The sequence below is a fragment of the Babjeviella inositovora genome (assembly GCF_001661335.1).
Source record: "Babjeviella inositovora NRRL Y-12698 unplaced genomic scaffold BABINscaffold_12, whole genome shotgun sequence".
NCBI classification, from domain to species: Eukaryota; Fungi; Ascomycota; class Pichiomycetes; order Serinales; genus Babjeviella; species Babjeviella inositovora.
This window is the reverse complement of record NW_017566849.1, coordinates 264,155-279,758: the sequence shown is the minus strand read 5'-3', so window position 1 is coordinate 279,758 and position 15,604 is coordinate 264,155. Positions and strand designations below refer to the sequence as shown.

At 48.2% G+C, this 15,604-nt stretch overlaps 8 protein-coding genes and 1 non-coding gene across 9 annotated transcripts; 2 read left to right on the top strand and 7 right to left on the bottom strand.

Annotated features, from left to right (window-relative positions):
• Positions 1 to 27: 27 nt before the first annotated feature.
• ENP1 (snoRNA-binding rRNA-processing protein) lies at positions 28 to 1,428 on the bottom strand (the record flags this gene model as incomplete). The annotated part of the gene is made up of 1 exon (XM_019132467.1): positions 28 to 1,428. One exon carries the CDS (start codon positions 1,426 to 1,428, stop codon positions 28 to 30), a length of 1,401 nt encoding a protein of 466 aa, XP_018983368.1.
• A 543-nt stretch (positions 1,429 to 1,971) lies between these two features.
• BABINDRAFT_163076 (Ran guanyl-nucleotide exchange factor) lies at positions 1,972 to 3,752 on the top strand. The gene has a single exon (XM_019129700.1). The coding sequence runs from the start codon at positions 2,070 to 2,072 to the stop codon at positions 3,495 to 3,497; it is 1,428 nt and encodes a 475-aa protein (XP_018983367.1). The 5' UTR covers positions 1,972 to 2,069; the 3' UTR covers positions 3,498 to 3,752.
• Positions 3,753 to 3,959: 207 nt separating this feature from the next.
• On the bottom strand, positions 3,960 to 5,850 carry HIS7 (imidazoleglycerol-phosphate synthase). The gene has a single exon (XM_019129699.1). It carries the CDS (start codon positions 5,806 to 5,808, stop codon positions 4,000 to 4,002), a length of 1,809 nt encoding a protein of 602 aa, XP_018983366.1. The 5' UTR covers positions 5,809 to 5,850; the 3' UTR covers positions 3,960 to 3,999.
• Positions 5,851 to 6,805: 955 nt separating this feature from the next.
• Positions 6,806 to 7,204, bottom strand: BABINDRAFT_40290 (uncharacterized protein; the record flags this gene model as incomplete). The annotated part of the gene is made up of 1 exon (XM_019131964.1): positions 6,806 to 7,204. One exon carries the CDS (start codon positions 7,202 to 7,204, stop codon positions 6,806 to 6,808), a length of 399 nt encoding a protein of 132 aa, XP_018983365.1.
• Positions 7,205 to 7,707: 503 nt separating this feature from the next.
• On the bottom strand, positions 7,708 to 8,250 carry TRP99 (Trp99p; the record flags this gene model as incomplete). Its single annotated transcript, XM_019131959.1, has 1 exon — positions 7,708 to 8,250. One exon carries the CDS (start codon positions 8,248 to 8,250, stop codon positions 7,708 to 7,710), a length of 543 nt encoding a protein of 180 aa, XP_018983364.1.
• Positions 8,251 to 8,655: 405 nt separating this feature from the next.
• Positions 8,656 to 9,500, bottom strand: BABINDRAFT_163073 (uncharacterized protein). Its single transcript, XM_019129698.1, has one exon. The coding sequence runs from the start codon at positions 9,487 to 9,489 to the stop codon at positions 8,965 to 8,967; it is 525 nt and encodes a 174-aa protein (XP_018983363.1). The 5' UTR covers positions 9,490 to 9,500; the 3' UTR covers positions 8,656 to 8,964.
• Positions 9,501 to 9,882: 382 nt separating this feature from the next.
• Positions 9,883 to 11,763, bottom strand: BABINDRAFT_40286 (putative GTPase; the record flags this gene model as incomplete). Its single annotated transcript, XM_019131963.1, has 1 exon — positions 9,883 to 11,763. The coding sequence occupies one exon, from the start codon at positions 11,761 to 11,763 to the stop codon at positions 9,883 to 9,885; it is 1,881 nt and encodes a 626-aa protein (XP_018983362.1).
• A 634-nt stretch (positions 11,764 to 12,397) lies between these two features.
• BABINDRAFT_15009 (glycogen-binding domain-containing protein) lies at positions 12,398 to 14,168 on the bottom strand. The gene has a single exon (XM_019127224.1). The coding sequence runs from the start codon at positions 13,937 to 13,939 to the stop codon at positions 12,662 to 12,664; it is 1,278 nt and encodes a 425-aa protein (XP_018983361.1). The 5' UTR covers positions 13,940 to 14,168; the 3' UTR covers positions 12,398 to 12,661.
• Positions 14,169 to 15,080: 912 nt separating this feature from the next.
• On the top strand, positions 15,081 to 15,152 carry BABINDRAFT_t305. The gene has a single exon. It is a non-coding gene; the product is annotated as a tRNA-Val (tRNA).
• Positions 15,153 to 15,604: the final 452 nt, after the last annotated feature.

The window sequence follows — 15,604 nt, the reverse complement described above, 5'->3', positions numbered from 1 at the left end:
ATTTATTCTTTATTATATTACACAACCTTAGTAGGCGTCCACCATCTCCGGCTCCTTCTCACCGCCGGACAATCTCGGCTTACCCGCAAGCAACTCCCTTCTAATCTCCGGGCCGATGTCCCTGTGGAATCTCTGTCTCACGGTTTCCAAGAGGAAATCTCTCTGATCATCCGTGATATCGTTCTTGTATCTCTGAGCAAAGGCAAGGAAGGCCTTGTGCCAGACAACCGGTAACGACGGCATAGTTTTGGCATCAACCTCCTCTTCCATAATCATCTCATCGTAGGTGTTGTTCTGGGCCGCCTTTCTGAAGTTCATGAAGTAAAAAACAACGTCATCGACAGTCTGGTACGGCAAGGCATACTTCTTTTCCAACAAAATACGAATAAAAACAGTCCCAGCCGGGGAAAACTCCTGCTTGATCAAGTAGGACAATGCAACGGACGAATGCAAGGCTGGGATGGAAACCTTGGCGAGCACAGACCCGGCAATGGTGGCCTCTCTGACGGAACAGCCGCCCTCAACCAATGGAAAGAGAAAGCCCTTAAAGAAGGCACCCGGCTTATACAACGACTTCTTAACGGCACGGTACAAGTGGTAGTTCAACGAATGGGTCTCGCTTTCCTCGATGTCGGTTCTGAATCGCTCCAAAAGAACGGTTTCGATAAACTTTTCGGCCTCACGGGCCTGCAAGTTGGAAACAAACAACTTGGTGGCCTCATAGCACACATGCGGGGTCCATTTGTCGGGATTGGTCACGAACAAAACGTCCTGCCAGTTGTTCAATGACGGAATAACTTTGAACAACTTTGGCAACTTTCCGTGGGTCCACGATGCCAAGATCTGGCCGACGGTCTCGTATGCTCTAATGACCTTTGGCGGCAATAAAACCCGGTCGGTTGGTCTTTCCATTGGCGCTGGCGCGCTGGCGCCAGCCTCCTTTGCCTGGATCTTGGCCATGATCTTATCGGCCAAGTTGTACGCACCACCGAGCCCGTCAAACTGCTGGTTATTCTGGAAGTAGGAATCGAACATGGCAGCGTCCTTTTCGTCGATCTCAACTTCTTCCTCATCCACTTCGTATTCATCGTCCGAACCGCCGAAATCGGAGATGTTTTCGTAGTCCTCCTCGTCCGAAGACTCTTCTCTCTCCAAGAAACTGGCACCAAACGCGGGCTTTGGCTGGACAGAGGTGTCGTTCTCCTCTTCCTCCACCTCCTCCTGCTGCTCCTTTGCCAACTGGAGAATCTTGCGCGACTGCGTGGCGTCAATGAACCCCTGGTTTAACTCGTCATCGTCTTTCCTGTTGAGCTTCGCTTTCTTCTTCGAGGTTTTGGTTCTAAGGTGGCCCCTGTCTGTGGTCAACTCCTTGTACAAGGAGTCCTGGTGGGGCTTGTTTTTGCCGTCGCTCACAGAGATTTTACCCATGATTATTGTTGTGGAAAAGAGGGTGGAAAGTAAGAGGTTGAGTTTGATTTCTCTTAAGATGCAGGCTGCAAGGTGAAAAAAAATTCAAAAAATATACATCACGTGGATATATATACAGGATGTACATCCTACTATCTTTCTTTGTAGGTGCTGGCAACTGTTTAGACAAGTTTCAAGGCCGGAATAGATTTTTATTACCATTTAGGAATTGGATTGGTCTTGGTGTCGCACACGGTAACTCGTTTTCTCTCGATGAAATGGTGTGTTATTATCTATCTGCGCTAAGGCACCTGATATGCGGTGGCCCCCTGTATGTAACCCCGAGACTTGGCCTGGTACTGATGGCTTTTCGTTTACTGAGCTTCTTTCCTCGACTTTTTGCCATTAAAAATTGCTATTACCCCGACTATAAAATAAGGTAATAACCATGAATACTCGACCTAGGTGGCTTCTCGAGGATCTACACATCAATCCTGGTACTCATTGCAGGGGTCAACAAGCGTAAGCTGGATGACCCTCCAGTTATCCTGCACTCTCCTTGAAAAACTTTCCGGATCAGGCGCAGCGCCGATCTCAGCAAGCCAATATCAAAACATCACATTCCCTTTTCCTTCTCTTCCAAACCTTTTCTCTTTATTAAAATGGTTGCGCTTAACAGAAAAAAGAGAGCTGCCTCTGAGGAAAAGAGTGCTGTGCCGAAGGCGAAGCGCGCCAGATCCAAGAACGCGTCGGTGCTGAGATTGACCCATCTCCCCGAGATCAATCCGCTCGCGGTGGCCAAGACGGAGATCCTCGACGTTTTTGTGTTTGGCACCGGTTCAATGTGCGAGCTTGGCTTAGGTCCTGAAGCCAAGACAAAGGAGGTCAAGAGACCGCGCTTGAACCCGTTTTTGGGCAAGGATTCCGTCGGGATTGTAGACATTGCTGTCGGTGGGATGCACACCTTGGCCTTAGACAAAAACGGGAATATCTGGTCGTGGGGTGGTAACGATTCTGGCGTTTTGGGGCGCGACACGACACTCTCCCAGGAACAACTCCGTGACATGGACGATGACAGCGACGACGAAGATGGGGATCTCAACGCGGTTGAATCCACCCCAGCAAAGGTGGAGGGGCTTCCCGAAGACGTTACCGTGGTCCAGATCGCCGCTACCGATAACTTATCGGCTTGTTTGACCTCCGCTGGTGATGTCTACACGTGGGGGACCTTCCGCTGCAATGAGGGTGAGCTCGGGTACTCCCAGGGTATCAAAGTCCAGCTCACGCCAGCCAGAATGGAGACGCTCAGCAGCATTGTGCAGTTGGCTCCTGGTAAAGACCACATCATGGCGTTAGACACCCGCGGGCTCGTCTATGCGTGGGGTAACGGCCAGCAGCACCAATTGGGCAGACGTGTGCTCGATAGATTCAAGACGGGAGCCTTGGAGCCTCGCGAGTTTGGCTTGAGAAATATCATGTTCATCGGTTCCGGCGAGTTTCACTCGTTTGCAATCACTCATACCAACAAGGTCATGGCGTGGGGGCTTAACCAATACGGTCAATGCGGGATTCCGATCGACCTCAAGGACGAGTCGGTCGTCACCAAGCCGACCGTGGTGGTTGATTTGTTGGACAAGGAAATTGTAAACATCACAGGTGGGGAGCACCACTCCATCGCGTTGGCTAAGGATGGCTCTGTCTATACGTTTGGCAGATATGACATGAAGGAGGTTGGTATTGCCAAGAGCGACTTGCCAGAAGGCACGTTCAGGGATGAGAAGGGGAATGCCAGATCCGTGCCAATTCCAACCAAGTTGGTGCTTCCAAAATGTAAGGCCGTTGCCGCCGGGTCTCACCACACCTTAGCCGTGACCGAGGATGGTCTGGTATTCACGTGGGGTTTCGCCGACACCTATGCTGTTGGTTTGGGGAACACCGAGGAAGATGTCGAGGTTCCTACGAGAATTAACAACACCGCAACAAAGTTCTATGATATCAAGGTTATTGGTGGTGGTGGGCAGTTTTCCGTAAGTGGGGGGGTCAAGATGGACGAGGATGAGGCAGAGGATAGAAATGAAAAGTACGATTAGACGGGACTAAGCCCGAGGAACTTGAGACTAGGGCCCAATATATGAAATTAAACGCGGGGAAGATTATTTGTCCTAGGAGCTAGTACATTTCTGAAAGTTCTAGCAAAAGATTAATAAATGTGCCAATGAATGTTAATTGCTGCAATGTGGAATAAACGCCTGAAATAGGAGATAGGACTAAAGTTTACAGATGGAGCAATCTCCCCAAAAGACCAATAGCGAATTTTCTAAAAACTTCACTAAATATACACACGGTATACAACCATCCAAACTCATTGCGTACCTCAGGGATCTTTCCAACGTTCCTTTAAGTATGCGACGTAAACGGTATCTTAACCATTAGTCTTTACCTGTATAACCGGATGGCTATGTAACGGTCATGAAGCCTGCCATCCAAATCTCGCCGAACTCTTTTCTGAAAGCAAATCTCACTCGCTCATCCAACTACAATCTCATGGTGTATGGCTTTCTATCAAATACTCATTAACGTACATCACATCTCCTAAAACTCAATTTTGTCCAATCTCACACACATCTTCTTCTCGGTGAGATACTTTTTGACGTCGCTCACCTCATACTCCCCTCGGTGGAACATTCCGGCACCCAACGCGGCATCGGTCTTGGTCTTGCGGAAAACCTCTTCGAAGTGCTCCGGTCTGCCAGCCCCTGACGAGGCAATTACAGGGATGCTCACCGCACCCTTGACCTGGTCAATCAACTCCAAGTCGTACCCGGAATTGCTGCCATCCTTATCAATACAATTTAACAAGATTTCACCGGCACCGAGGGCCTCGCAAGCAACCACAAACTCGCGGGCACCCAAGTCGTGCACCTTACGGCCGCCCTGTGAGGTTACCTTGTAATAGCAATATTGTTCGCCGCTAGGGCCTGGGAACTGGGTCTTAATGGTGGCATATGGGACGTCTTTTGGATCCGACACGTAGAAACGCTTTGGATCCACGGAAATGACAACCGCCTGAACCCCGTACGGCTTGGAAATCGTCTCCATGGGCGAAGTTCCATCGCCCTTTTCGCCATTCGCATAGTACTTTTCCGCAAACAATACGGCGTCCGTCCCAATTGACACCTTGTCAGCCCCCGCCGCGAAGTACATGCCCGCGACGTCTCTTGCCGGAACAACGGTTCCATCTGGATCCGTCACATCCTTGATCCCCCCGCCTACCGTCAACGGAACAAACACGGTCTTTGCGGCCAATCGCAAGACCTCGATCATCGGAGCATCCCTCACCGGGGAGTTTCTAAACGATGTGATGTTGAGGAAGGTGACTTCATCCGCGCCCTGCTTAAAGTACTTTTCGGCCAACTCTACCGGTTTCCCAAGGTTTCTGACGTCGCCACCTTCGGACTTTTCACGCACATCGTACTGGTCACCCTTGGTAACAACCAAATCGCCGTTGTCGTTGGTGCGGACATCCAAACAGGCAATGATTCTTCGGGTCAAGCCCGTGGAGGTGACCTCAATGTCAGAGGAAACGGTTTCCTGGGCCGAAAGCGGGGTGTGCTTCGTCTGGTCGAGAAAGGCCTTGATGACCTTCAACCCGGCGTGCCCAGACTTTTCCGGGTGGAACTGCGTCGCAAACACGTTTGCACGCGATACCGCCGCAACAAACTCCTCCGAGCCGTATCTACCAACTGCAAGCTCCCAGCCCTGAGCGATGAGCTCATTCTGCTGTTCCGCCGAACACACTGCGGCATAGGAGTGGACGAAATAATACTTTGACGAGGGGTTTAAGCCGTATAACAGCGAGCCGCTCACTGCCGGTAAAACAATGCTGTTCCAGCCAATATGCGGAACGGACTTCCTTCCGCCATCGACAGAAGAGTCGAGGGTCTGGAACTTGGACAACTCGTAAGATATGTAGCCCAATCCCTCACTACCGGCGCCCGGGGACTCCTCAGAACCGGTAAACAACGACTGGAGTCCAACACAGATGCCCATCAACGGGCGCCCGCTTGCAATGTATGCCTCCAACGGCGCAACAAAACCGCGTGCACGAACCTGCTGTACAAAGTGCCCGTAATTACCCACGCCAGGTAAAAACACACGCGTGGCCGTCGCAAGCGCCGGGTCGTCCGCGCGCTTCACGATGCGGGCCTCATAGCCGAGAAACTCGATTGCATTCTGTAAGGAGCGGAGGTTACCGCTTTCCACGTCGATGATGTGGACGATATTGGACATCGATAAAATGAAAATGTGGAGAAAGAGTGTGAGGAGGAGCGTGGGGAAGAGCGCGAGGAAGAGATTTTGATATACTGGGCGCTGAGTCACTGGGTGTGGCGGTATATGCATAATGGGATGTGGCGGTGAATATGTGGCGCACCGGAAGAGTCACCCGGTAATATACGCAGATGTGACTCGGGGCAAAACAAAGGCTACTATATTTTGCAAGAGGGTTTTTTGGGGATTGAGGCAGAATATTGTTAATTAGGTGTCGAAGGAGGGTTTAAGAGAAGGCGCAAAGAGATATGGTTGTGAATGAACTGTAGGGTGGTGGTCTCATGGTAATTGGATATCGTAATTATGGTGATGTCGAAAAGAAAGGAAAATCTTGGTTTTATCGGAGAATTACTTGTAAGGTTGATCTATCCTCGGTAGGTTATGTTACTTGAGGGTATAGACAAGGTATGGTGTTAAAGTCTAAGTAGATCAGGTTGACCCGGTTCGGCAAGCGTGCTACGCCAACAAATTGTGGGCACATTATCGTACAAAGGTGACGATAAGAGTTTTTGTTTTTTTTTTGTTTTTTTTTGGTTTAGAAGAGATAATCCTGTGAATATTAAATTGGTATAATGTATTTAGTAGTAAGTTAGCCCAGTATGACTGTTCCAATTCGTTGGATGTTGGAATAGCCAAACGAAGTTATCGGGTAATATGAGTTGTAACACCGTTAGCTCTGTCCAGTCTGATGTGATATACTGCTAACTTCCGCTAAACCATATGGAAAATCGGCTTAGTTCCGTTTTCAGCTCATCGTACTGGTCAAGAATCGTACGATCATTCAACCATACTAGTTGTGATATCTCCGGAAACCTCCGGAGATACCGATGAAGGCCCATATACATTTAACAATAGCGTTCCTTATATTCTTCCTGTTAGATTTACTAGAAAAATTGCTTGAATAAGCTAAAGTTTAAACCCCCGCATTTTTGAGAATTCATACTTAGTTAGATCAACGTTCTTTTCATCCAGACCTCATATGACTGTACTCCCCAGATGTAGTGAGGCTCGCCGTCACCTTACGTTACGTGCAAAGGTACAACTTCGTCACTAAATACACGACCGTAACCTAGAAGTCGGTACATCTCCCGTTGAAGGAGTAGTCACCGTGTCTCAACGGATCCTGCTTTGGGCCACCGATTTCGCCAGTCACGGGGTTGACCTCGCCTTCAAACTCTGGAATGGTTTTGAAAAGACCTGGGGCAAACGAACCCACGCTGTTGGTCTTTAACAACGGCGACTTGTCTTCCACGGCATCCTCGTGTCCGTGAGAGGCGTTGTACTCGTCGATGGCGGATCTGGACGAGGCAAGCTTCTGCAACGCCTCGAACTCGGCCTGGTCCTCCTTCGCGAGCTTCGGTGGACCCGGCTGGTGTTGGGGCTGGTATCTAGGCGTGGAGTTGGCGCGGACTGCCAACACAACCGGTCTGTAAACGGTATTGAGGGTTCTGGTGGTTAAAAAGGACATGCTGAGGTTGAGAAGTGGACGTGAAAGGAGGGAATCAGGCGGATTCTTTCATGCGGAAAAATGAGCGCCGAATGCGGCGCAATCTCCGAATCTCCGGGGTAGAGGGGCCATAATTGCTGATTTCATCCTGTGAAGACATAGATTTTACATCTATCCCGCAATAGATTTGCTTCAGTTTTTTGCCGTATCAGTGCATTAATTTGGGGTGATTAAATTGGTAGCTGATGTTGCGCATGTGAAATAAGCCTTGGAAGTTGGATTCTCTGTACTAAAGGCTCTGGCTTGGATCGCAGGCTGTCTAACATGTGTACCCCTTTTCCACGACGCGTGAAACTTGTATATGGAAATACAAATTCTCTCGCCTTTTAATGGTCTAAGGTTTGGGCGGTGGGTAAGTCCCTAGTATCGCACGTCCACACCAAACCCTCACAAATCTCTACCAACTTGATCCTAATACTCCACCTACAACAGCTCTATTACATTTCTAAATCAATTTCTTTCACTTAAGCCTCCTTAATGACCTTTTCGGCGCTGGAAACGTCAACACTCACGTTATCTGGCTCCACAAAGGTCTTGACAACCTTCCCGTTGTTAACCAAGATGGCGGATCTCTTGTATCTCTCGTTCCCAAAGAACTTGGAGGCGTCGAACAACAAGTCTGAAGCCTTGCCGAATTCGCCCTTGTGGTCAGCAATGAAGCGGACCTGGTCTGGGGCGTCCAAAGAGGCGCCCCACGCCTTCATCACGAACACGTCGTTATGGGCAACAACGAAGAACTTATCGTAGCCCTTGGTGACAAACTGGTTCATCTTGGCGATAAAACCCGGCACGTGGGAGGCAGAGCACGCCGGGGAAAAGGCACCTGGAACACCAATGATCACAGACTTGCCAACAGCCGTTTCATCCGCAAGGTTAACGGAGTTACCTGGAGAGCCTTCCAACACTGCGGTGGCTGGGATACTGTCACCGGCCTGGAGGAAGGCTGGAGTGGAAGTCTTGAAGCCTCTGGTGAAGGTGCGAGGAATGGATCTCTTTAAAGCAAACATTGTGTAAAGAGGATGGCGAATGGAGGAATTGAAGAAACTAAAAGAAATGGGTGTTAAGTAGCAATCGGATTCCTGTGGAGCGGCATTTCCCCTCAATGCTCCCCTGGAATTTTCGGCACAGGAGAAATGATAGAGCATTTTTCATCCAACAGCACAGTTGGTTATACTATTTTACATTATATTGCTTATAGACAGAATTCCAAAGGCTTCCAGACTGAATGATAATTGAGGTTTGTTGCATTCCAGGAAGAGGCATGTGTGGAAAATTTGACAACCGTTGATGTCACCATTCTGGTATAATAAAGTACCGACAAGTTATGATTGGGATTTATGAGTTGCATCAATTCATCGCCATGAGGTTAATAAGATGTTGTTTATTTCCCAAAATATAGACGTTACAGTTAGATATTTGGTTTATTAATATATTACATAATATACAGCCGCTACGCGTGGTCATATTCAGTCCACCGTCATGAATCACCCACTAGTAAGCCCATCCTCGGTGTTTCGCACAAAGGTTCGTGAAAAAAAAATTCTTCAAGCTCTTTGCAGCTCCCACTTCAGCCACCTCTGACTATTCACGTTTGATCTTGCCCCGGTATTAGCCATGAACTGTCCAGTCAATGGTTAATTAATCACAAAATGATTAAACCACCTTGTTCAACCTCGTTCTAGATGCTTGCTGAACGCTCGCTGACACCCACTAGACACTCGCTAGACCAACTTGATTGGAGGATTCTCCAATACATACCTGAGTGCCTTGAGCAACTCCTCGCGGTCCTTCTTGTCAAATAACCAGATCCCATACACATCCTCCTTCACGTCCTGGATAATCACCAAATCGCCCTGCTGCTCCACACTCATCAACACCGATTTCTTCCACTCGCTAATGCAGTTCGGCACGATACCGATGGAGAAATTGGCCGGGCTACTACGGTTCAAGATGATGAGCCCATAGTAGAAGTCGTCCTGTACGGCGTGAGGGTCCAACGGTTTGGCGGGATCATAGTTCAGGCGCGAGTAGACCGAAACCAAGCCCAGATATTCGAGTTTCTCCCACTCTTCGCTGGCCTGGTCAAACTTGTAAGCGACAGCGTACGGCGAGTCGTAGACCACATTGTTGATCTTCGGGTCGTACCGCGAGATCACGTTGAAGTTGAGAGTATTGCGGTAGAATTCAAGTTGTTGTTGCTGCTGCTGCTGCTTCTGCTGTTCCAGCTGCTTCTTAGATGTGGACATTGTGCTGTTTTGATTACAAAGGAAGAACCAAGGTGAAGGCTCTCGTGGTTGTAATGTAGTCGGCCTGCACGGAGCGTGGATGAAGAGAGCACGTGACAGAAATATTCATGGCTTTGAAATAAAATATTAAATAGGATTCACAGAATGAATAAATTGAGGGATGGTGAATTAGAGAATATGAATTGATTGACAAAGTCACTTTGTTTTGTCAAAGCATCAGAAATGGGCCGTTTTCCTAGCACCTCTTTAAAAAAAAAAAAATGACTCAAATCCTCTTGGTTTTCCCTTTCACGCCGATTGAGAGCTCTACGGTCGCCTACACCTCTTTTACATATGCTCGTGGAATAAATGGACACCTATACCATGCACTAATATACAGAAACAAAAAGTGACCTAGAAGTCATCAGTGACCTTCATTCTGTTCCCCTTACTGTTCTTCTTGCCATGCTTCTTACCATTGCCTGCGGCATTCTGGAGCTTGTGGAATGGGGTGGCGAAGGTGCCCTTGACATTGTCAGACAAGAAAAACTCCTTGTCCAAGGCATCACCGGCGCTGTACAACGCAGCCTGCTTACCACCATAGTTGGATCCGGTCTGCGCAGCGCCACGCGAGTTGTCAGAGGCAGAGCCACCGATATGCGCGGAGAAATTCAAGGATGCCAAGTCCTTGGACAAGTCGAGAGAGTCAATGTCAAGACCCTTGAGCTTGGCCGCAGCGATCAACTGCTCTCTTCTGGATTCAGACAACTTGTCGAGCGAGAAAAGGTCCTTGTTGAACACAAGCGCATCCTCGCGGCTGATTGGAGCACCGGTGGGGTCTGGTGGCGCCTGCACATACAACAACTTCCCAGCCACATAATCCTTCAAGACATATCTAGCGGCTCTGCTCTCATCTGCGGAACCGAAACCGGCGGTCATGTAACCTCTGGCTCTGGCGTACGCGGTCAACAACTCCTGGGAGGTTGGCACACCGGTACCACCCTCCTCAATTCTCTTGGTGGGGATGGCAATACCGTAGATGGCCTCGAGGAAGTACTTTGGAATCCGCTGTGCCACAAGGGTGCATGGCCCGGTGTACTCCCTCAACTGATCGATCGGAAGCACACCGTTGCAGACCAATTCACCGTTGGTGTAGGCAAAGTTAGGGAACACGAGACCCGGGCAATCGCACAACAACACGGACGGCGAGAGGTGGATGGTTTGGAAGTGTTTGGTCTTACCTGGGGTGGACGACACAGACACCTTCTTGGAGCCCACCAACGCGTTGATGGTGGACGACTTCCCGACGTTTGGGTACCCCACCAACCCGATCTGGGTGATCGGTGCCTGGCTCGGGTCTCTTGGCTTGGTCAACGGCTCCGGCGCTTCCGCGAGGAACAAGTCCTCCAACTGCTCGATACGCAAAATTCTGATGCGCGGATCGACGTCTTCATCGTTGTAGATCTGTGCCACGTCAACCTCCTCACCCAAGGACTCCAACTCCAAGATGCTGTTGGCGGTCTTGGCAGAGAAAAAGGTGTATCTGATGTCGTGCGCAATAAAGTACTCGGCCCACGCAAGCCTCTGTGAGTCACTCAACAAATCTGCCTTGTTCACCAACAACAAACTCTTCTTCAACGGATTCACCTCCTTAACATACACGTCCAAATCGATGGAACGGAAGAGCAACGGGTTACGTGCGTCCACAATCTGCACCACAAGATCGGATCTTTCCACCACACGCCACAACTGTCTCCAGACCTCGAGATTTCTCTCGAACGGCGTCAACAATAAGTCGTTGTTCTGCTGCAATACGGCCAACTGGCGTCTCCACTCCAAAAACGCCACTTTCTCTTGTCTCTCCAACTGCGTTCTGGTCGTCGTGGCGTCCCACGCCGGTCTTCTCGGGCATGTCAACTTGTCCGCAAACTCCTTGTGCAACTTGGAACGCTCGAGCTCCTCCGCCTTCGTCAAAAGGTACTGGTTCTTGGAGGCGTCGATCTTGATAATCTTGACCGAAGCTCCCCTTTCGGCCGTGAAATCAGTGTCAGCCAACTCGGCGGTATTTAAAAACTCATCCAACGAGTTTTCCTGCGTGACCGATCTCAACTTGACCCACGCGTCCTCGTGCTTCTCCGTGGTGTATCTCAACTCGCCATCCGGGAGGTACTCCACCTTGTTCTTCTTGACGTTAGCGATCGCTCTCCCGAGCCCGATCAAGTTCTTGTTCTTGTGGTGCACTGGCTTGGGCCCTTTTGGGGCCTTCCACTTCTTCACTGGTTCCTTTGGCGGCATTTTGTGTGTGGTCGGGAAGAGCAAGAGCAAGTTTCGTTAATTTTTTTACATAATTATATAGGAAGAAAAAATAATTTTGTGCTTATGTAAGCCTCATCGCTGTTTGTGCAGGAGCGGATGAGTAAGCGAGAAGCAGGTATTGAAGGGGCCCCTGATATCTGTCCGTTGATATTACTACTAAAATGGCGTAGGTTGAATATAAATTCATGGCTGTAAGCTATATCGACCGAGGGTTTCTGGATCAACCACAACTGTGAAACCGGCATAGTGGTCAGGATAATTGTCCTACGTCCTGCAGGTAGCCGCTTGGTGTATGAATAGTCATTACGGCTGCCAGTCTCAACCGAAAGAGCTAGCCAAGCCTAAATGCAAAATAAGGACGTATTTCGGGGGGCGTTTCTTATTAAAAAGCTGGAGTTTAAAGGTGTCGCAAAAGCCTCGGGGTTTCCTTGTCTATAAAATTATTTTTATATTTTACGTTCGTATGCTATCGGCGGCGAAGAGATCAGTCTGATCGAAGTTACCATATATATAGCCTGCAGATACCGGATATACCTGGTGCAATACACCATTATAGTGTAGTATTTGGTGAAAATTGTTGGCGTTGTTTCTATCCTAGAATTGGGGTAGTGACGTGATTTTCCTTGTATAAAATTCAATAAATCTTTATAATATATTCGACATCGACAGTTTTTCGTATGACACAGCACAATGTGTTTATTCTCCACTTGGCACACCCGATATATACCCTCAGCATAAAATTACGGATAATTCATTCGTCCCTCAGGCAGAATAAAGTGCAGCCTAGGTGGAATTTAGCGCCTATCAAACATGTGCTATCACAAATAGAAATTCAACTAAAAAAAATCCTCAGGGACTATTCTGAAGCGCTACCAGTCTATCGCCAACTGTTCACCAAATGGCAGATCATCATCTTGAAATACAGCCACCACCTGAACAATGCAAAATGGACAACGGTAGCCTTGTTTCTTTGGGGTCCGTCCTGGGTCTCCTCGGTGATAACCGCAACTTGGTCGTTGTCAACTTCAGTCACATTGGCCTCTCGCAAGGCACCTAGTTGTTGCAAGACCAGGGTTCTGACCGTCTCTTCCAGTTGAGCAGACGCACTCACGATCTCAGGTTCCGAGTGTAGCGATTGGATCTCCTCAAACACCTCGACTGAGGGGTTTACCGGGGTGGAAAAAGGGGTGACGGATTCTTCATCCCTCTCCTCGTCAGTCGTACTCTCAATCTCGTCCTTGAAATTTTTCAGTAAAGAGGTGGAAACATCAGAGCGGAAAGTCTGGTTGGGACCTTCCTTATTGTCGTGCAATCTCACCGGTGGAGTTTCAGGAGCTACACTTTTTTGGTGAATTTCGGTCGGAATCCTCTCTTCGGCGACTGCTGCTTTTTCACCAGAAATTTCAGCAGTTTTAGTCACTTCATCTTCCTCCAGTCCATGTGAGCTGCTTTTGATCGGTTGGAGTCGCTCGTGTTCCACCGTTTCACTCACTGGTCCTGTTTCCGTGTCCATGGGAGTAGATTCTGGAGTAAAGGTCAGGGGTGAGTTTTGCCCAGTGTCTTTCTCGGCCTCAGGGCTGATGCCCTCGAACCTGTCAGAGCCCTTTGTGGCTGGTGCCAGAAAACTTGATTCCTTGGTATACGACTCGTCAATCTCTATGTTCTTACCTTTGGGGTGACCAGCGTTGGAAGCTTCGAGTTCTTTGACTTCGAAAATAGAGTCCAGTCCATCAATTTCACCCTTAGACGATGTAAGCGCCTCGTTTGGCGGCGTAGCGGTGGTCTCATTGCTGAACGTCGACCCAGAGCTGTCGGCGTCGTCATAGTATTCCTCTTCATCCGGCGACGCGCTGCTGCGAATCCCAGTTTTCGGTAAAACCAAGTAGTTGTTAAAACCGCCAAACCCATCGTCCTCAAAAGACAACCTTCCGTCGTGGAACCAGCCGGCGCCACTGTCGCTGATGAACTTGAAAGTGAGCTTTTCCAGAGCAACGTCTTCGGGCTCAACGTGCTTTGATACGTTAAAGTTCCAGGTGTTGTCAGTGGGAGAGTACTCCATTGGTAATGGGGACCAGTTGGTGAACGAGCCAGCTATCTGGAGATGGCCGTTCTCTGATACGGACTGAGTGGTGATTATGACATCTGGCAGTGACATTGTAGAGATAGTCTAGCAGCAGAACTGTAATGGTACGGTCCTTTTTGTCTTCTACAGAGTATCGCAAGGTTTAGGGGCTAAACTATGTCTGGAAAGAGTTTTGTTTGCAACTTCCCCCAGAGCAAAAGGATTGTTTTGCTGAGGAGGTGTCGGGTCGATCCCGAGCATAAGGGGGTTGACGCATGTCGCTGCCGAGCCCTCGGAGTACTAAAGACCCCGAATATCGGAGGGGAAACACAATAGGTATCTCGGCTACTTTCCTTAGAAATGAGATACGAATCGTGTTGTCTGGGTAATGGAACTCTAAATTGTGGGTCTCGGGGGGTCTGGCCCGGAGTGCGTCAAACGTACTCTGGAGCGCATCGGATGATGCATCACCCGATGCATCAGGTAATTAAGGTTCACTGAGTTGTGAGGGTTTTCTGGTGCGATTTGAAAATTCGCTTAATAAAAGTAATATCCACACCTGATTCTAACTGGTTGAACTATGGGTGGGAAGAGTGCTCAAATGTATGAGTCCGGGAACTTTTACGGTATAATCCTAGCCTCTTTCAGAGTGTATGATAGCATAGATGGGTGAGCCTTCATCCTTGGTATCGGTCTGTCATGTTGTTTTTCTACAGACGCGTAAAATTGAGCTTGTATATTAAACGATCGCCTGCAGAGACGCGTGGATCTCGTCAGGATACCGTAGTTCTGTGCATAGTTGAAAGTGCATTCTGTTGGGTATGCTCATGGTTAACCAATAGGAAGGAACAAGAGGATCATAGCGCATAAAAGCATACATAGATGTAAACAAAGAACTCAGGTGTGAGATTGTAACTTGAACTGTATATTGCATTTGCCAGGAACATTTGCTTTTTCACGTAGAATTTTGAAAATGCTATCCAAATTGCATGCAAATACACATTTTCTAGAATATTTTTTATGTAAACAATTAAATGCTGAGAAGACTGGATAAATATATATGGTATTTAAACGAAGAAAACCACACACACATATTCATTTAATTTTGATTATTAAATGGTTATAGGTTACCGATATTAATGCACATGCACTTTGGAATCTTTATTAATATTTATTTAATAAGCCTTAACGCCTAATGGTCTCTAGTTCACCCTCTTTTTCACTTCAAGTGTTAGCTCGCATGGTCTAGTGGTATGACGTCTCATTCACTCTGAGAAGGTCAAGGGTTCGATCCCCTTTGTGATCATCATTTATTTTTTAATTGCCCATCCAACTTGGCCTGTATTTCTGCACAGCACTTTAAATCTATATCGTAGATGGAAATCAGATATGGCTCTGGAAACAGTCCTTCCTCCGGCATGCTTTTTGGGACGAAATCGACATTGCAGGATTTTGTAATTAAACCAGCTGAGGGAGGATACTCTTGGTATTAAATCTATACATAAATAATAAGAACCGTGATTTATACACCGTGAGGTGTCTACGCCAACCTATTCTCCGTAAATGGCAAGTAGAGGATTCGTAACATGATACGCACGAACGTAGCTTTAGCGCAAAACCTATCGCTCCATGCCCCTAACTATAGATCCAAGCCCTTAACTATAAGTATCAATGTATACCAGTAATAAAGCTCACTCCAGTTCCATTAACCAACTGGGAATTGCGCGTTTCCCTCCCTTGAACGTATACTGACTTATA